The 21,194-nt window shown below is 40.4% G+C and overlaps 1 protein-coding gene across 3 annotated transcripts in view; it reads left to right on the plus strand.

Annotated features, from left to right (window-relative positions):
- Positions 1-20,886, plus strand: part of TAL1 (TAL bHLH transcription factor 1, erythroid differentiation factor) — a 57,029-nt gene extending 36,143 nt beyond the window's left edge. For 2 of the 3 annotated variants that reach the window (XM_077450296.1, XM_077450297.1), the window contains exon 4: positions 2,001-11,276. In XM_077450296.1, coding sequence (XP_077306422.1) covers positions 2,001-2,401 — 401 coding nt within the window. In that variant the 3' untranslated portion in view covers positions 2,402-11,276. Of the gene's footprint in view, positions 1-2,000; positions 11,277-15,659 lie in introns of those variants that run through there. The other variant, XM_077450295.1, reaches the window with a different exon arrangement.
- Positions 20,887-21,194: the final 308 nt, after the last annotated feature.

Here is a 21,194-nt window from a genome sequence, read left to right on the forward strand (position 1 = left end):
CAGCAAAAATGGAAGCTTACGACCTTCCATAAAATTCCCAAGATCTGCACACAACACTTAACATAAAATATGGATTGCCTGCCTGTGTTTAGTCAGACAGGCAGTCTGACTAAACAAATAGAAATTGACAGATCCCTGCAATAAAAGAGGTAGTATACTCACCTCTTTGGTGATCTGTGTCTCCTACCTCCCTACTTTTCAGCATGTCTCCAGCCTTCAGTACCCACTACAATATTGTGGCCTGTAGTGATGTAGGAATCAGAGGATGGAACCACAGTGTGCTGCAGGGAGCACAGGCATCTGACACTCCCAGAAGTGTAAAATGATGAGTCTGGCAGAGGATGCAGTGTTTTGCAAAGCAGACAGGGGAAGTATCCAATAAACATAGCAAAGATCGGGGCAGGCAGCAGACAGAAGAGGGATTTGGTAATGTTGGGATGAACAGCAGATAGGAGAAGTGTCCATTGAACATAGTTACATAGTTAATCTGGTTGAAAAAAGACACCATCCAGTTCAACCAACACATAGCAAAGGTCAGGGCAGGCAGCAGACAGAAAAAGTATCTAATAAACATAGTAAAGGTCACAGCAGGCAGCAGACAGCAGAGGGATTTAATAAAATAGCAAAGGCCAGTAACAGGAACAAGCAAGCAAAGCCACAGATACACTTGGTCTGCAGAAAAACACTATCACAAAAATAGAGGTACAAGTTGATCAATTGCTGTATGGGGCTGGAAGGCTGTGTCTCGTTGCCAGGCACCTGGAAAGCTAGCTGAGAGGAGGAGCCGTACTGCATCTCATTATTCAGCAACTGAGGGCTAGGGTTGGAACTGGACAATGGGGGCCACTAGTGGATATGTAATTATATACAAGAAAAAGACTGGCAAAGTTCCAAAAACTATAGCTACCAATCATATTTTTGCTTACTGTATACACATGAAAACATTTTTTTCTAAAGGATGCAGGATTAACACATTGCTTGTTTCCTGACTGAGTTCTATGTTCTCCAAGACTTTATCCAACTAGATAACCATATAATTATAAAAAGATACTAGACAGTGCTTAGAGAGGGCATTTAAGACATGAAGGCAGAAACCACAATTAAAACCTTACAGAAGTTCAGACTTTTTCTACTGTACTAAAAAAAGAACTTCTTGCCACTGGAACCGGAAATGAGGGATATCTCAATAAGGATACAAACATCAATAAAAAAAACTGAAAAAGAACAAAAATTATTTTTCTGAATCTGGATTTAAGTGGTGGGCACCCTTACTATGGGAGAGATTCTGTATATGGAAATGCTATTAGCATTAGCATAGCAATGCTTGACTAGCAAGGGAGGCCACTTAATTACTTTAGAGGAGGCATTGCCACCTATTGCATCATAATAACGCTGAGCCTTGTAGATTGAACAGCAGTAGTAGTGTTGATGACAGTATTTTATGTTCTGGCAGGACCAACAGCTATTTTTCTGTACTTTTTTCTTTACTTTACAGTACTTTACTTTCTTTACTTTTTTTCTGAGAAGTGGAGAAGTATTTATGCATTGCAGAGGTATGCTACATATGTTTTTATTTTGTATAAACATACATATTAAGAAATAATATCCTCTATACCTCTGTAGTTAGACCACTGCAAGAAAGTCACCAGTACTCTCATAATTGTCCCATAGAAAAAAAGCACAAAGAACTCTATGCAAATGTGCCACAGTTAATATGCACCTGTGATGCTGCCATCACTGCCTATTATTAATTGAATTGTTTAATATCTGAAGGCTAAGGGGGTCAACACATTTAATGCACAAGCTGTCCTTGTACAAGAAACGCCTGGGACTGAGGTTTTTGTCCATTACCTCACATGACAAGATATCCACCATGAATTTTAAACCAAAGAAGTTAAAGAAGTTAAGGGTTTCTCCTTAGTTGCATTGGGATCTGATAGTTAGATGGGCACATGCCCATAATTTGATCTTTTCTTAAGATATTCATATTTTTTTTCCAGGACGTCCTCAGACAAAGATGGTCCGTCGTATCTGCACAAAGAGTCAGGAAAGATGGAGGCAGCAGAATGTGAATGGGGCTTTTGCTGAGCTCCGCAAGCTCATTCCCACTCACCCTCCAGATAAAAAGCTCAACAAGAGTGAAATATTACACCTGGCTATGAAATATATTAACTTCCTAGCCAAACTTCTCGATGACCAAGAGGAAGAAGGCAACCAAAGGAGCAAAATAAGTAAAGATAATGGCATGGTCCAACAAGATCTCCTCCAAGAAATACTTTCCCCAAACTCAAGTTGCGGAAACTCATTGGATGGTGCACCAAAAGATCATGACACAATGGACTCCAAACACAGCAGAAGCCTCAACCAGTCTATACTCCCAATTGAAAGTAATGGGCAGTGATGACACCTTGAAGAAAGAAACCCTATTGACTGAGACCTGTTGGCTTGGGCCATATTCCCTTCTTACTGTGTTTATTGATATATCTGGGATAGAAAAACAATATTTCTTCTTAAGGTACTCTAAAAACCCCTCAAAGTTTGACCACTCAAGCAATGTCTACAGTGGAAGATTGTTTTCTGAGGAGAGAAACTCTCATAACTGGTCATCTTTTCTCAGTTCAGATTTTCTTTTGAGGGTTTGCCCACACTCTCTAAACATGTAGCAGTTTGATATTGCTGTATATGCAATTAGGGAGCTAAATTAAATACCAAGGACAATGTTCCATGTTTTGACAAGTACAGACAGCTCGCAGACCAAATGAGCTACACAACTAGTTTTTAATTTAATACAAAATACTATTTGCAGGTGAAAATGAGAAAGGCTTGTTTTTTAAAATGGTAAGTTAGCTGTTAAAGAAGCTAATCTTATATTCACGTTGGGACTCTTCTTACAAAGCATCTCTGGTGATTAAAGTTAAGGGATTTGGGACCCTATAAGACTATATAATGGAAATATTTTTATGTGATACCTATTGGGAAGAAGGTACAGTATATATACACTGGTTTTACTTGTTCATTATACAAAAGTTTTTGTTATTATTTATGATAGACCAGCATAATGTAATATGGCCACACAATGTGTAGAACCATGAGTAACATACAGTATTATATACAATTTTACAAACTGCAGTGCCATTTGGTACCATGGGTGGTGTTGCTTTGATGAAGACATATTTGGGCATATGCAAAAAGCAGGCGTGGGTAACATGTAGCAGCCAATAAGACATCAGGTTTCATTTAGTCTTAGATTGTTGAAAACTGCTCTAAAAAGGGACACCACTACATTTTGTACTATATTATTAAGCAAGATAGGACAGTGCAAGGACCATTTGTTTCCTGCAACCCATAGACGCCAATCAGATGAAAGCATTTAGCTCCAAAATGCAATGTCATTGCTGTCTGCATTGCATGGGGTTAAAACCAATGTGCAAAATACAGTAAGCAATAGTAACCAACCTGAATTTGTGTTTAATCATTGACTCAAAATTGATGCCAGCCGAATTCTAGATGCTACATATTATTTGCGTGCTTCCTAAATTCATTTATACAAGCTAGTGCTTAAAAATATGGGAGGAGATTTACTAAAACTGGAGAGTGCAAAATCTGATGGAGCGCTGCATAGAAACCAATCAGGTTCCAGATTTATGTCAAAGCTTAAAGAGGAAGTAAACCCTGATGAGTTTATTTCCTCTTTGTTTCCCTGCAAAGGTAAAGCATAATGGACTACTATGCATCGCATAGTAGTCCATTATGTGTCACTTACCTGACACAGGAGCCAGCGAAGTCACCGCTGTCCCCTGTAGTCCGGAGCGTCCATCTTCTCGGTGGGTCTCGCTGCTCTGCCGCTGTCATTCCGCGAAGCCGCGATGACGTCACTCCTGCGCATGAGCACGGGAGCCGCCACTCGCGGCATATCGCCGTTGACAGCGGCGCGCTCAGTGCGCCTGCGCACCTCTGTCTACGGCGAATGCGCCGTAGACAGCGGTGCCTGTCTTTCGGCAAATATATCCTAAACTGTGTAGGTTTAGGAGATATTTCTTGGACCTACAGGTAAGCCTTAATCTAGGCTTACCTGTAGGTAAAAGTTGGTTGTAAGGGTTTACAACCACTTTAAATGAACAAGCTGAAGTTAGAAACTGATTGGCTACCAGCCTACCATGCAGAGCTGCACAAGATTCTAAGTGTTCCAGTTTTCGTAAATCGCCCCAAATGGTGTTATTGCTTAAAATAACCAATCCAAAGGAAGAAGATAAAGGCCAATGCTGTGGGTGAAAGGACTGGTTTTACTTTTCGCTTTCTTTTAAAGTGACCTAAAATGTTTCCAATTGCCTTTGTATAGTCCCTTCTTTGTTTTTCAAGAGCGACCCCAGCTCAAGTTTACAACTTCCTTGGGTTTTATGGCAGTCATCAAACCTACCAAAATAGCAGAGTCTCGTGTTCTTTTCCTTTCTTAGGAATATAAAGACATTGATATTTTGGTTACATATTGAAATTGTACAATTGCATTTACATTTTTAACATGCGGTGCCAGTTGGTCTCTGTGAAGGTACTGGGCATAATATTTGGAAAAAAATTCATTCATGGGAAAATTAATTCTTTATTATTCACTCATTTTATCATTTGCTGTTATATACTTTCCAAAACTACTGTGATAAATTATTCAGGCAATCTCCAATTAGCCAATACTCTTTTCAAAAGATGTCTTATCTAGCAGAACCTCATGGTTGACATTGGTGGTCTACTATTTGGATTTTTCCAGTGTAACATATTTAAGTCATTTGCCAACCCCATACATTTCATGCCTTTTCATGCTTTTTAGAGATAATTCTTTCAATCCTGTATTCAGAATTTGCTAACGCAATGGTCTACATAGGTTGCTAACTCTTTAAAAAAGGGAGACAGAGGGATCAGCATTGTCAACACCATACACAAATGTCACAATGCATCACAATAAGCTGCAGTGCATAGAGTTAAATGAAATGTCATTTTGTTAAATTTCGATAAATGAAAAAAAAATTAAAACAGTAAAATATCTTGTAACAATGCATCACGCCACCCTTCACAATGCACACTAGTGAAAAAAATTGGCGTCACAACGCTTGCATAGGTGTGTTGATGGGCTCTAAGGATTTTTTAGCACAAAAAACATGACATTTTAGACATTTTAGGTTTAAGAGTGAGGCCATCTATACACTGTCTTATTTTAAATGCACAATTCAATAATGCCCTTAAATAATATAAATGTTGAAAGAAACCTATACCGGGAGAACTATGTAAGCTGCTATTGCTGCTTCTGAAAATGCTGGTTGCCAGGCAGTGCTCTTTCAATCATTGACCCAGAACAAAAATTAATTAAGCAAAGTCCTAGTAAAGCAGAGCTATGCGTCTTCAAACATTAATGGGTGAGCTACTGAGAAAGCACTGAAGCCATTGAATCAGCATAAGAGGAAGGATAGCGGTGGTGGTCATCCAATTTTCTCAGTACAGGTGCCACTTCATAGGGCATAATTAAATGGGCAAAATAGGTAAACCCAATATGTTCTAAAGTGGGAGAAAAACTCTCCTTAGACACTTGTGTAATTAAACAGGAATCTTGTTTGCCAAAAAAATGTCTACTTCTGTAATAATGATCTATGGCTACAAAGGATTACTCTGTGAAATGTTGTATATTTGGTATTAAAGGTACATCAGCCTTTAAAATGATGTCCCAAAACAGTTTTCTTCCTAACCACATGTTAAAGGAGAACTCTCATCAGTGAGTTTGAAGTCAGACCAGCATGATTTTATTTGTTTTTCAAATTGTATAGCTTCCATATACACTATATTACAAAAAGTATTGGGACGCCTGCCTTTACACGCACATGAATTTTAAAGGCATCCCAGTCTTAGTCCGTAGGGTTCAATATTTAGTTGGCCCACCCTTTACAGCTATAACAGCTTCAACTCTTCTGGGAAGGTTGTCCACAAGGTTTAGGAGTGTGTCTATGGGAATGTCTGACCATTCTTCCAGAAGCACATTTGTGAGGTCAGGCACTGATGTTGGACGTGAAAGCCTGGCTCACAGTCTGCGCTCTAATTCATCCCAAAGGTGTTCTAACGGGTTGAGATCAGGAATCTGTGCAGGCCAGTTCCTCCACCCAAAACTCACTCATCCATGTCTTTATGGACCTTGCTTTGTGCACTGGTCCAAATCTTGTGGTGGAGGGAGGATTATGGTGTGGCATTGTTTTTCAGGGGTTGGGCTTGGCCCCTTAGTTCCAGTGATAGGAACTCTTAAGGCGTCAGCATACCAAGATATCTTGGACACTTTCATGCTCCCAACTTTGTGGGAACAGTTTGGGGATGGCCCCTTCCAGTTCTAACATAACTGTGCACGAAGCAAGGTCCATAAAGACATGTATGAGCAAGTTTGGGGTGGAGGAACTTGACTGGCCTGCACAGAGTCCTGTCCTCAACCCGATAGAACACATTTGCGATGAATTAGAGCGTAGGCTGCGAGCAGGCCTTCTTGTCCACATCAGTGCCTGACCTTACAAATGTGCTTTTGGAGGAATGGTCAAACATTCCCATGGACACACTCCTAAACCTTGTGGGACAGCTTTCCCACAAGAGTTATAGCTGCAAAGGATGAGGATGAGCCGACTCAATATTGAACCCTATGGACTAAGACTGGGAGGCCATTAAAGTTCATGTGCCTGTAAATGCAGGCGTCCTGCATGGTGGTAATATAGTGTATGCCATGTGTTTTCCTATGTATTCATCTATTTGCCTGGAGTTCACCTTAAAGCCATCATTAAGCAGAGGCAGTGACTATCACTCTAGGGGTCCTTACAGCTTGGGGTCCAGCATACTTTCCATTTTCTCTGTGTTGACCTTGTAAAACAGTCTTCTGTCTTCAATAACTTTCCTAGATAAATGTATCTTTGAGTCAGAAGATAAAGCAGAAGAAATGTAAAATGAAGTTATTACATTGGGGGTCCGTCTTCCTGCATCAAGCTGACTTTCTGATGTCACTTAAAATATATTTGATCAGCTGTCATTCTGGTGCTTCCTTTCACCAAAAATGGCAGCTACTACAAAGCTACGTAAATGTCAAATATCTGCATTTCTTACCTGATTTTGAAACTCTTATATATATATATTATTAAAGATGCGATTCATAGCTGTTTAAGAAAATATCATTTTTAATTTAAAATTTTGTGATTCTTTAAAGTGACCCTGTCAGTGCCGAGCCATTTGTATATATCAGATACCATACAAAAAAAAAAAGCCTGTACCTTTCTTGTACTTTGTACCTTTCTGGTCACCTGTTGTTTCTTGAAAATCTGCTGCTTCACCGCTCACTGTCCTTTGCAAATATTCAACTGGGTGGATGGGTTGTATATCCCCCTTCTCCCCCCCTCCACACGGTTGCTGTGGTTTCTCCTGTCATTCTGTCCTGTAGTGATGTACAAGTCAGCAGGAGAAACCACAGGAAGCAGTGGGGGAGCAGGTTATTCACACTCCCAGAAGTGGCAGTCAGAAATGTAAGCATATGCAGTCTTATGCAAGTATGTTTTACATCCAAATCGCCCTGTGCTGAAGGAGTCACTGTAAAGAGAAAGTCCCCCCCCCCCTTTTTATTTTTTTATATCCCATCTTACCTTTTTTGCTGGATTGTCCTTCATAAACATACTCACATGCCCAGCAATTACTGAGATGCTCTGCAGTAACAGCTTTACTGCTGCTCACCATGTCCTGCGCCACCCCCTTCCTTTCTGACGTCATCTGGAATATGACTATCTCTTCCTGGATTTCAAGCTGGCACCTTGCTGCCATGCCGCTGCGCATGCGCATCATCAGGGGACCGGCTTCAATACGCAGCAGATTTCCCATGAAGTCTCCCTGGATGCGTGATGTACATCTCAGGACGCAGTGGGCTTGTTGAGTTACGCCATTCTCATTAAACCTGGAAGTGTGGATATTTGTGGGTAATGAAAAAAATGTAACTGTCCGATAGTGGAAAAGGAGGGGGAAGGAGGAAACTCTGCAAAGTGGATCGAGAGAGTGAAGGCCTGCTTTGGCCTAAAATTTCCAAATATAGCAAAATGTTAGCTATTATAGCAAACTTACCTATACAGTATATCATTCTTTTTGCTATATAAATGTGGGTTATTTTATATACAGTATGTCTCAGCCCCTTTTTTAATAGTTCTACTGTAATTATTTTTTGCGTTAGGTTTGCTAGTCCTTTAAATCAGAAAACCAGCACATCTACCCCCCATTTTTTCAGTCTCACTCCATAAGTGTTGGGAATTTGCCGTAGGATTCTATTGGTATGACACTTGGCACAGGTAGAGAGTACTGAAGTTTTGTGGGACCTGGAAGTGCACAATGCAATACTGTGAAATGGAACTGGGACATAGAGTGGAGTCATATTTATACACCTCGTACACACGATCGGATTTTCCGATGGGAATTGTGTGATGACAGGCTGTTGGAGGAAAATCCGACCGTTTTACGTTCCATTGGACAAATGTTGTCGGATTTTCCGTGGACAAATGTTGGATGGCAGGCTTCAAATTTTTCCGCAGACAAATGTCTGTTGTCGGATTTTCCACGCGTTTGTACACAAGTCCGTTGGACAAAAGTCCAAAGTACAAACACGCATGCTTGGAAGCAAGGACGAGCCAGAAGCGGTCGGTCTTGTAAACTAGCGTTCATAATGGAGAATTGACATTTGTGACATGGCAAATTATGAAATCTTGAAATGCAGCGCACAATTCTCCTTGATATTAATGGGACAATAATGAAGCTGCTTTGCTGGTGATACTTATCGAGTTATTGCAAACAATTTTTCAAAGGCTTTTTTTTCTAGTGATATCAAAAATAATATTATTATGCTTTTTTTTTTTTTGGGTAAGTTACCACAACACCATTATCTCGTAGTTTTTAAGATCAAAGATACAACTATGTTGCTGCCCCTTGTCAATTTTACATTGTATTTTTTTTAAATGTAACTGCCTACTCCCAAACTGTAATTTGAAGTTAAACACATAGCCAAATATTATTCTACACAATTGTATGCATTAAAAAAAGAAAACAAATAAAATTAGACATGCTATCTGCCAATAGAACTTAACCAAAAAGTGCATTCTATGCATCCAAAAATATAGAAAATATACCAAATCAAATCATTATTCAACCAAAAAATAAAATAAAAGATTCATGTAAGTGTCCTGATTCTTAATATGGGGGTCAACAATGCCAAGAGTTGGTGAAAGATGGGGTCCTTCATCTGAAGATAATTCCGAAAAAACATCTGGATTATTCTCCTGGAGCTCCTACAGAAAAGGCATATGACATAATTGGTCACAATTAATAAAGCAACCAATTTTTGGTCCAAGAATTTCTCTTCCTCCTGTTCCTGGACTGGACTTGGGTCAAAGCAATAACTCCAAGGCCAATAATAAATAACATGTTATCGCCTCCGATCCCGCAACTTGTCTGGTTGACGAACGGGCATTCAGAAACTGAAAAGCGTGAAATGGAAAGCGCTAAATGAAAAGAAGGAGCCTAAAGGGTGGCACTAAAGAGCTGAAAAACCACATAGTATGTCACTATGTTCGAGTTTGTTGGCCGACAATTTTTGCCGTTTGTAAGCAAGAAAAAATCCAGACACGCCTTCGGACATTATTCCGAGGTTTTGTCTGCGGAAAATCCAATCGTGTGTATGAGGCTTAAGCTTAATTCTTCATCCTCCTTCAATCAACCCTGTAAAGTTGTCTTCTCCTTTAACCTTGTAAAAGATTGTATTTTACATTGCCTGAATGCATGCTTATTGTTGGAAAGGTACACACACACACACACACACACACATACATATATATATATATATATATATATATATATTTTTTTTTTTATCACTCATCTTTGGCTTGCGCTGGATTTCGATGTATATTACAGCATTTTCCATTAATGTTGTACTGTTCAGTGTTAAGTCATGAGTTTGTTTTCTGCAAGATACATCTATGTTGGTGTTCCTTGTCAATTTTACATTGTATTTTTTAAAATGTAACTGCCTACTCCCAAACTGTCATTTAAAGTAAAACACATTGCCAAGTATTATTCTCCACAATTTTTTTATTGTGCATTAAAAAAAGAAAACAAATAAAATTAGACATGCTATCTGTCAATAGAACTTAACCAAAAAGTTCATTCAATGCATCCAAAAATATAGAAAATATAACAAATCAAATCATTATTATTCAACCAAAAAATAGAATAAAAGCCTCATGTATGTCTCCTGCTTCTTAATACAGGGGGTCAACAATGCCAAGAGTTGATGAAAGCAGGGGTTTGTCCTCCGGAGATAATTCTGAAAACCTCTGGATTATTCTCTTGGAGCTCCCACAGCAAAGGCATATCATATAATTGGTCACGATTAATAAAGCAACCAATTTTTGGTCCAAGTACTCCTCCTCCTCCTGTTCCTGGACTGGGCTTGGGTCAAAGCAATAACTCCAAGGCCAATAATAAATAACACATTATCTCCTCCGATTCCGCAACATGTCTGGGTGACGAAGGGCTGTTCAGAAACTTACTGAAAAGCACGCATTGAAATTGCAAACTGAAAAGTGCTAAATGAAAAGTGCGAATCAACACTTTCCAAACTAGCAGAAGGAGCCCAAAGGGCGGTGCTAAAGAGCTGAAAAACAATGTAGTACATCACTACATTTGTATTTGTTGGCCGAAAATTCCTTGCCATTTGTATGCAAGACAAAATCCAGGCACATGCCTTTGGACAAAAGTCTGAGGTTTTGTCTGCGGAAAATATGATCGTGTGCATGAGGCTTAAGCTTACTTCTTCGTCATCCTTCAATCAACCCTGTAAAGTTGAGTTCTCCTTTAACATTGTAAAGGTCGCCTGAATGCTTGCTTATTGTTGGAAAGGTACATATATAAATATATACATATATATAACTATATATTTTTTATCACTCATCTCCAGCTTGCGCTGGATTTCAATGTATATTACAGCATTTTCCATTAATGTCGTACTTTTCAGTTTTACGTCATGAGTTTGTTTTCTGCATTTTTTGCAGAAAGTCAGTAACCAGGCCCGGTACCCAATTTAACCTTTTCTCTCCACATGCAGCAGGGAAAGGGCTCACTTTGTAAAGCCATTTCGGTGATACAGTCTATGTACTATGTAGAAGGTTTTTTTTTATTTTTGTTTTTGTTATATAATGTAATATTAAAAATGTTCCTAAATAAAAAAATTCTACAAACAGTGACCTTTGGCTCTTTTGATGGTTCTTCTGCGTGGGCGCAACATTATTGTTCATATTATTACTATTAAAATTCGTAGTGATATAATAATCAAGATGATATAACTTTGTCGTACTGGAGGATTACTTTAAAAGAAAATGGTTTAGTCTAAAGATATCCATACACGGTGTGAATTTCAGTTGGTTCCTGATCAACCAGATAAAATTTGCTCCATGAGTAGTCCTTTCGGCACCTTCCCACCTGAAATCTTTTAATTGAAAAATGAAGGAGCCAGATGGAAAATTGTCAGCTGAACAGCAGTGCCTGCATCCAATCCAATAAAAGGCAGGAACTGTTCGGGTCATTTTTAGAGCTGGTGGCAACAACAGTTAGAATACAATAGCCAGTAGTGGGAGATTTGCCCATCCATGCTGGCAACCGGCTAAAGGAAAAAATGGTATGTGTGTATGATTGGCTTAAACCCATTAGCAAACATTGATTATATTGCAGCTTACCAATTCTTAGAGGTGGTGGTTGCATTTGTTTTCTTTGTTTAGGCTTTCTTTCCTTTATTTTCTCCTTGTGTTTTGGCCAGTAAGTCTGTTGTTTTTCAACTGTCCTGCAAATGTAGCTAGTTCGAGTGTTAAGACAAACCATTTACCACTGACAGGGGTGCTTACAATGATCAGCTCATCTAAAACCTTTATCCCAAAAGTTCAAACAGATTGTTGCTGTATCTGCTTACGCAACTGCAGTATGACCTGGATTTCAACTTCAATTTGTTTACTATGTCTAAATCTGTTAGGCATTTTCACATAGAGCATATTCTGCTCTGATCAGCAGGGGGTCGGCTCACAGATCCCTTGTTGATCAGAACAGAGGGAGTGGATGACACATCTGTGTCTGTTTTACAACAGAGCAGACATGGACAGAGCCTGGCCTGCTCTAAGCTCTATAGGTATTCCTTACGCCTCTGTCGGTTTGCACCCAACTACCCTCCAATCTGATCCACCTAAATGGAAGAGGACAGATCCCCTTCCATTTTTTTTTTTTTTTTTAGTGGAACGGATTGGACCCAGAGGTAGACCGGTATAAATGAACACAAGTCAATTTAAACTAGACTGTCCATAGGAATGCATGGACCTTCTGATCAGGTCCACCTGAAAAACTGTGAAAGGGGCCTTAGTCCATCTAACACCCCCCATCCACTAGAATAACAATGCCCCTGTGCTCCTTCATCAAGAGTGGGGAGCACTCAAACACAGGCAGGCAGCAGAAAGAAGAGGGATTTGGTAATGGTTGACTAAACAAATACAATTGATAGATCCCTGCAATAAAAGAGTACTAAAAGAGTCAGTATACTCCCTACTTTTCAGCATGTCTCTAGCCTTCAATGCCCACTACAATAGTGTGGCCTGTAGTGATGTAGGAATCAGAGGATGGAACCACAATGTGCTGGACAGGCATCTGACACTCCCAGATGTGTAAAATGATGAGTCTGGCAGAGGATGCAATGTTTTGCAAAGCAGACAGGGGAGGTATTCCAATAAACATAGCAAAGGTCGGGGTAGGCAGCAGACAGAAGAGGAATTTGGTAATGTAACAAAAGTTGGGATGAACAGCAGACAGGAGAAGTGTCCATTGAACATAGTTTTTAATCTGGTTGAAAAAAGACATCCAGTTCAACCAACACATAGCAAAGGTCAGTGCAGGCAGCAGGGAATACAGGCATTCAGTAATGTAACAAAGGTCAGGGCAGGCAGCAGACAGAAGTATCTAATAAACATAGTAAAGGTCACAGCAGGCAGCAGACAGTACTGTAGAAGGATTTAATAATGTAGCACAGGTCAGTAACAGGAACAAGCAAGCAAAGCTAGTGCCACAGATGGACTTGGTCAGCAGAAAAACACTACCACAAAAATCAAGGTACAAGTTCTTCATCTGCTGTGTGGGGCTGGAAGGCTGCGTCTGATTGCCAGGCATCTGGAAAACTAGCTGAGAAGAGGAGCAGTGCTGCATCTCGTTACTCAGCAACTGGAGCACAGGCCCCGCCTGGGAGGAAAGAGGGCTAGGGTTGGAACTGGACAACGGGGGCCACTAGTGGACATGTAAGTATGTACGGGCAAGAAAAAGACTGGTAAAGTGCCATAATCCATAGCTACCAATTTTATTTGTGCTTACTGTATAAACATGGAAAAGGTTGTTATCTAAAGATGTGGGATTTCTTTGTTCTACATTACTTTATCCAACAAAATAACTATATAATTATAAAAGGGTATGACAGGGCTGGCACCAGATAGTGCTTATAAAGGGCATTTAAGATATGAAGGCAGAAACCACAATTAAAACCTTTTTCTACTGTACTAAAAAAAAATTGTTTTTAGTGCTGTCTCTGCCTCTTTCCCATAATTCCCTGTCCCACAAACCCACTGTCACTGGAACCAGAAATGAGGGGAAATCTCCTCTATAAGGATACAAACATCAATAAAAACACAAAGAGGCTCATACCCTTCCCTATGCTATCAGAGGCGTAACTAGAAACCTCAGGGCCCCGGGCCCCGGCGCAAGAAATCAGGAAGGCCCCCCCACCAGTGAAACCTGTGTCACCAGTGCAGTGGTGGTACTGGAGGGGGGTGGCGGTGGTACTGGAGAGGGATGGTGGTCCTGGAGAGGGTTGGTGGTACTGGAGGGGGGTGGCGGTCCTGGAGGTGGGTGGTGGTGGTACTGGAGGGGGATGGTGGTCCTGGAGAGGGGTGGCGGTGGTACTGGAGGGGGATGGTGGTACTGGAGGTGGGTGGCGGTGGTACTGGAGGTGGGTGGTGGTGGTGGTACTGGAGGGTGGGTGGTGGTACTGGAGGAGGGTGGCGATGGTACTGGAGAGGCATGGTGGTCCTGGAGAGGGGTGGCGGTGGTACTGGAGGTGGGTGGCATGGTAGTGGTACTAGAGATGCGGTGGCGGTGGTACTGGAGGGGGGGAGGTTGGTGTTCCTGGAGGTGGGTGACGGTGGTACTGAAGATGGGTGGCACGGTGGCGGTGGTGGTACTGGAGGAGGGGTGGCGGTGGTACTGGACATCAGGATCCCCAGATACCCCCCCTTACTTTAGGGTCCCCAGAGAGCCCCCCTTACTTTAGGGTTCCTAGACAGTCACCCCCCTTAAAGAGGTTTCTCTGTACCTTGCTGGACTCCGCTGTGCACCTTGGCCCCCAGCAGATCTCTGTACCCCCCCCCCCCCCCGCACCTGGGGGGAGGCAGCGATCAGCAGCTCTATGATGTTGATGGGCGGTGGGATCTTCCTGAGTCTATACACACACTGGAGAGGGGTCAGCACAGCTGTGAGTGGAGAGCGTGTCTGTCATGTAATAGCAGCGCAGAGACACCGGGATTGGAGTTTCATTTTCCCTCGTCCTCTCTCGCACGGGACACAAAAACACACAGCTGATCTGCTCCCCCTTCGGCCCCCCCTCCCCTCCTCTCCTGTGTTCTCCGCGGGCATTCAGATGTGAAGCTAACAAGCTTCCGCGGAGAAAACAGGAGAGGAGGGGAGGGGGGGCCGAAGGGGGAGCAGATCAGCTGTGTGTTTTTGTGTCCCGTGCGAGAGAGGACGAGGGAAAATGAAACTCCAATCCCGGTGTCTCTGTGTTGCTGTTACATGAGAGACACACTCTCCACTCACAGCCCTGTGGATAGCAACCACGCCGGGGCCCCCCCACAGTGATGGAATTCCAGGGCCCAGTCGCAACTGCGACTGTTGCGACCCTGATAATTCCGCCACTGCATGCTATATAAATAAAAATGATTTTTCTGGATCTGGACCTAAGTGTTGGGCACCCTCACTATGGGAGAAATTCTGTATATGGAAATGATATCAGCATTAGCAATGCTTGGGAGCAAGGGAGGCCGCTTAATGAATTTAGAGGAGGCATTACCACCTATTGCATCATTATAACTCTGAGCCCGGTAGATTGACCAGCTGTAGTAGTGTTGTTGACAGTATTTTATTTTCTGGCAGGTTCAACAGCCATTTTTCTGTACTTGTAGTCATTTTTTTTTTTTTTAAAGAAGTGGAAAAGTGATGCATGCATTGCAGAGGTGTACTACATATATTTTTATTTTGTCTAGACATACACATTAAGAAATAATGCCCTCTATGTCTCTGTAGTTATAGCACTGCAAGAAGGTCACCAGTACTTTCAAAATTGTCCCATAGAAAGCATAATGAACTCTCTGCAAATGTGCCACAGTTAATATGCACCTGTGTGCTGCCACCACTGCCTATAATTAATTTAATTGTGTAATATCTGAATGCTAAGTTAAGGGTTTATCCTTAGTTACATTGGGATCTGATAGTTAGATGGACACATGCCCATAATTTGATCTTTTCTTAAGATATTTACATTTTTTTTCCAGGAGGTCCTCAGACAAAGGTGACCCGTCGTATCTTCACAAACAATCAGGAAAGATGGAGGCAGCAGAATGTGAATGGGGCTTTTTCTGAACTCCGCAAGCTCGTTCCCACTCACCCTCCAGATAAAAAGCTCAGCAAGAGTGAAATATTACATCTGGCTATGAAATATATTAACTTCCTAGCCAAACTTCTCGATGACCAAGAGGAAGAAGGCAACCAAAGGAGCAAAATAAGTAAAGATAATGGCATGGTCCATCATCTCCTCCAAGACATACTTTCCTCAAAGTCAAGTTGCGAAAACATATTAGATGGTGCGCCAAGCCCAGACAGCTTGTCAAAAGACAATGACACAATGGACTCCAAACACAGCAGAAGCCTCCACCAGTCTATGCTCCCAACTGAAAGTAATGGGCAGTGATCACATCTTTGGAGAAGAAAGATACCCTATTGATTGTCTATTGACTGAGACCTATTGGCTTGGGCCATATTCCCTCCTCATTGTATTTACTGACATATCTGGGATGGAAAAATAATATTTCTTCTTAAGGTACTCTAAAAAACCCTCAAAGTTTGACCATTCAAGCAATGTCTACAATGGAAGAATGTTTTCTGAGAAGAGGAACTCTCAAAACTGACCATCTATCTCAGTTCAGATTTTCTTTTGATCCACTTAGCACAGCAAGTGCACTTGGAAGTGCAGTGGCACTAAATATAAGGGGTAGATCTGAAGGAGTAAAGCAAAAAAAAAAAAAAAAAAGTAAAGAGACACAATCTAATTTTTCTTTGGCCGCATTTGTTTGCAAAGTGTAAACCCATTTTTACAAAAAAAGAAATCAACATTTTACAGTACGTTTTACGATTTTATGTTGGCCACATTCAAAGCCATCTTGGGATGCAAGTTGGACACCCCCTGCTTTATCAGATGTCTGACTAGTCAAAGGGCTGGTACTGGTGACAATTCTCTGGCATAAAGTGATAATGTGACTTCCTGGTTAAAGTGATAGGTGACTTCCTGGTTCCTGCGCAGAGTGATGTATAGATGTACCCTTACCTTACCTCCACTGGTGTATGTCTCTAGTCTGGAATCAGAGTCCCCCTATTGTCCTTGGTGTGTCCGCATCTAATGAACCTCACAATGGGGCATGAGTGGATGTATAGAGGGATGCACAATAATGTAGTATTTCCAAATATTTATTGACAAAACAGTAAAAATCAAGGTACTCACAATAAGAAGTATCAAACAGGCATATAACAAACGAGCTGCAAGCTCGCCCACGTCACTTCCGGTGCCTCGTGTTCCCGCATGTTTTTGTCACTGTCACATGACTTCATCAGGGGATAACTAGAGGCATTGGGAAGTGTCTTTTTATGTGTGTTTTAATTGTCATTTAGCTGTCATTGTCCCGTGGCTCTGGAAGTCAGCCTGCAGCCATTTTCAAGTAGATCTTTACCAAACATGATGTAAACATACATTTGACTGACATTTTCTAGTGGCTCATAGGCCGGAAAAAGGCTGGCACCCATTTTCTTGTAGATATTTGGCCAAAAAAAAAAAAGTAAACAGATCATAATACACAGATTTAAGCATTTTAGTTGTCATTTAGTGGCCATTTAATGTAGATACAGTCGCCGGAAGTAAACCGGTGGCCATTTTCCCATGGCTCCGGAAGTCAGCCAGCGGCCATTTTCAAGTATATATTTACAAAACATGATGTAAACATCTGTTCGGCAGCCATTTTCTAGTGGCTCAAAGGCAGGATAGATGTCGGCGGCCATTTTCTAGTGGCTTAAAGGCCGGAAAAAATGCTGGTGGCCATTTTATTGTAGATAATTGGCCAAAAAAAAAAGTAAACAAATCATAATACACAGGTTCAAGCTTAACATATTAATAATAGGATGGTGATATATGCTGAATAAAACTAATGGCAGGTTGAAGAGAACATATTAAAAGAATAAATGGGATATGTTAAAAGCAATGGATTAAAAGATATATGTATACTAGAAAGCGAAATATTAAATAAAAGCAGCTGAGTGTGTTACTAGAGAGAGGTAAAAACACACAATGACCATTTAAAAAATTCCAGTAGGAGAATATGGGTAAATGGAGATATAGCAGATAAAAAAATACACGTACACCGAAAATGGCATTGGCGAGTGAATTGCACATGATCTAAATCACATAAATAGGGAGGAGAGAGGAACAATAATGTGGTAAGAGAGTAGGAATAAGAGATCATGCATCATTAATAAAACAGTTAAGATAAAATTCTATATTAAGACCCTGGGGTGCAAAAGTGTACAATGTGAATATCCACTTAGATTCTAGTTGGCTAAGTGTTCTAATTTTATGCCCCCTCCCCCCGCCAGTGTTTCACATAGGGTTCTATTATCCAGAATTTCAATTGCGTGGGGTCTTTGTTGTGGTGAGTGGTGAAATGTTTCGATACACTGTGTTAGTCAAAGCCTTGGATTATATTTTGTACATGTTCCTTTATACGAATTTTCAGAGGTCTTTTTGTCCAACCTATATACTGTAGCCCGCAACTACATTCCAAGGCGTAGACAGCTCCTTCTGTATTACAGCAGATGAATTCTTTAATTTCGTATGTATTTCCTGTGCTGGTAGATGTAAACTGATTTTTCTTTTCATTTGGGCGTTTTGTTTTGACGCACGCATAGCATCGTTTCCGGTAAAAAGGGTCAAGCCTCTTCCGGGTGGGTCAGGGATGTTTTTCACAATTTTTCACAATTGTTTTTCACAATTTTGTCACGAATAGTGGGGGCTCTTCTGTAAACTAATTTTGGGAGACTAGGGAGAATATCCTGCAGATGTTGAGTGCTTTAGTCAAAAATGGTATCATGTCTTTTGTGGTTTCGTGTTTCGGTTTGTCTCTCATTAGTCTATTGCGGTCCATATCTGCCACTTTTGCAATTTTCTTACTAATGAATTTATTGTCGTAGCCTTTCTCTATGAATCTTCGACCCATATTTTCTGCTTGGATCTTTATGGGTACAGTTTCGTCTTAGGCGCATAAGTTGTCCTTTTGGTATGTTATACAACCAGTTCTTGTGATGACAGCTCTCGAGAGGTAAATAACTATTTCTATCCACATTCTTAAAGTGGGTTCTAGAAAAAAGGGCTTTGTCTAGATCTAAAAATGTGATCTTTTTGTCACTAATTTCCCAAGTAAGCTTGATATTCCTATAGTTTGTGTTAAGATCTTGACGGAAATTAGATAGCTGTTCTTGGTTACCTCTCCACAAGATGCAAATATCATTGATATATCTTCTATAGGTGAACAGGCCCTCAGGCAGATTGGAGAATACTCTCTCTTCTTCCCATTGCGCCATGAAGAGGCCTGCCACACTTGGAGGAAATTTGGCCCCCATTGCAACACCCGTTTTTTTCAAAGTAGTAATTGCGGTTGTACCAAAAGTAGCTGTTCTTTAGGCAGAAGTCAAGGCATTTCACAAGGTAACCGGATAAAATGCTGGCAGCCATTTTCTTGTAGATATTTGGGCAAAAAAAAACAAAAGTAAACAAATCATAATACACAGGTTCGAGCTTACCTTACTCTGTTTTTGTGTTTTTTTTCTGACCTTAGGGCCTGTTCACACGAGGGGCGTTGAGTTGTGTTCATCAGCATTGTCAACACCATACACATACTTTGGTGTACGCTGTTTAAGAATACGGCATGTCTTCATTTCTAAACAGCGCAATACACAGAGCTGCATGTCATTGCAATACAATGCGTGACAATACGCTGCAGTGCATAGAGTTGAAAGAAATGCCATTTTGTGACATTTTAATAAATGAAAAAAAGAAAATGAAAAAAGTAAACAGTGCAATGTGTTGTAACAATAAGCATACACTGTCCTATTTTATATAAGTAAATACACAATTCCATAATGTTCTTTAATAACATAACTGGTACTCAATGCATTCTATGCATAATTTTAATTTTAAAATAATTTTAAAACATGCAAATGTCTGATTGCAGAAAAGTATGGGGGAAGGAGGAAACTCTGCAAAGTGGATCAAGAGAGTGAAGGCCCTCTTTAGCCTAAAATTTCCTGCTGACTTGCAAACTTACCTAGATGTCAATTTTCTTTCGATGTAAATGTGGGTTCTTTTACATATGCCTATTCTAGTATTTTTTCTTTTAATAGTTCTACTGAAAATGTATATTTTGTTTTAAGTTTGCTCATCCTTCAAATTAGAAAACCTGCACATCTAGCTCCCACCTTTCTCCTTCTCACTCCATAAGTGTTGGGAATTTGCCATAGGATTTTATCGGTTTGACACTTAGCACAGGTAGAGGGCATAGCTCCCAACTGTCCTTGATTTCGAGGGACTGTCCCTGATTTGGAGCAATGTCCCTCTGTCTCTCTTTCCTCCTCATGTGTCCATTATTTTGGTCTGATCTATATAGTTGTATATAAAATGCACTTTTTATCTTTCAAACAGTGTTTCCTAGTGCTAAACCTTTCATCTAAATTCAAAATTGCTGCATTTGTAAATGTTAAAAGCCAATATAAAGGAATAGGAGTGGCAAAAAAAAAGTCCTTGTGGACTAACCTTTTTTGGGTTAATTCTGCTTTAAGGGTGTGTGTCAGGGGGGCGTGTCCTATGCCTACAAGGGAAACCTACTTTGTTAGTAGGTGTCCCTCATTCCCATCTCAAAATGTTGGAGGGTATGATAGAGGGTACTGAAGGATTGTGGGACCTGGAAGTGCACAATGCAATACTTTGAAATGGAAACCTGATGGGACTGGGACATAGAGTGGAGTCATATACATACACTAAGCTTTCTTCTTCACCCTCCTTCACCCAGCCCTGTTAAGTTGAGTTCTCCTTTAACATTGTAAAGGTCCATGAATGCTTGCTTATTGTTGGAAAGGTACATATATAAATATAAATATATATTTTTTATCACTCATCTCCGGCTTGCGCTGGATCTCAATGTATATTACAGCACTTTCCATTAATGTCGTACTGTTCAGCGTTACGTCATGAGTTTGTTTTCTGCATCTTCTACAGAAAGTCAGTAACCAGGCCTGGTACCCAATTTAACCTTTTCTCTCCACATCCAGCAGGGGGAGGGCTCATTTTGTAAAGCCGTTTCGGCGATACAGTCTGCGTGCTATGTAGAAGTTTCTTTTGTTTTGTTTTTGTTATATAATGTAATATTAAATATGTTCCTAAATAAAAAATTCTACAAACAGTGACTTTTGGCTCTTTTGATGGTTCTTCTGCATAAGCGCAACATTATTGTTCATATTATTACTATTAAAAATTCGTAGTGATATCAAAATCAAGATGATAAAATTTTATTGTACAAACCATAAAAAAAGGGTTTAGCCTAAGGCTGGCCATACATTATACAATTTTCTTATACAATTTTCTTGTACAATTTTCCTTTAGATTTACCAAAACCATATACCGTAATATTAGGTCAAACCGAAACACTTTCAATTTGAATGCAATCAGGCAGGCCCTTGCATTCCTTAGTTGAAGGTCAATCTAAAGAAAATTG

This window comes from Lithobates pipiens, unplaced genomic scaffold (assembly GCF_037356315.1).
Source record: "Lithobates pipiens isolate NorthernLeopardFrog02 unplaced genomic scaffold, aLitPip1_a1.2 Scaffold_23, whole genome shotgun sequence".
Classification (NCBI taxonomy): domain Eukaryota; kingdom Metazoa; phylum Chordata; class Amphibia; order Anura; family Ranidae; genus Lithobates; species Lithobates pipiens.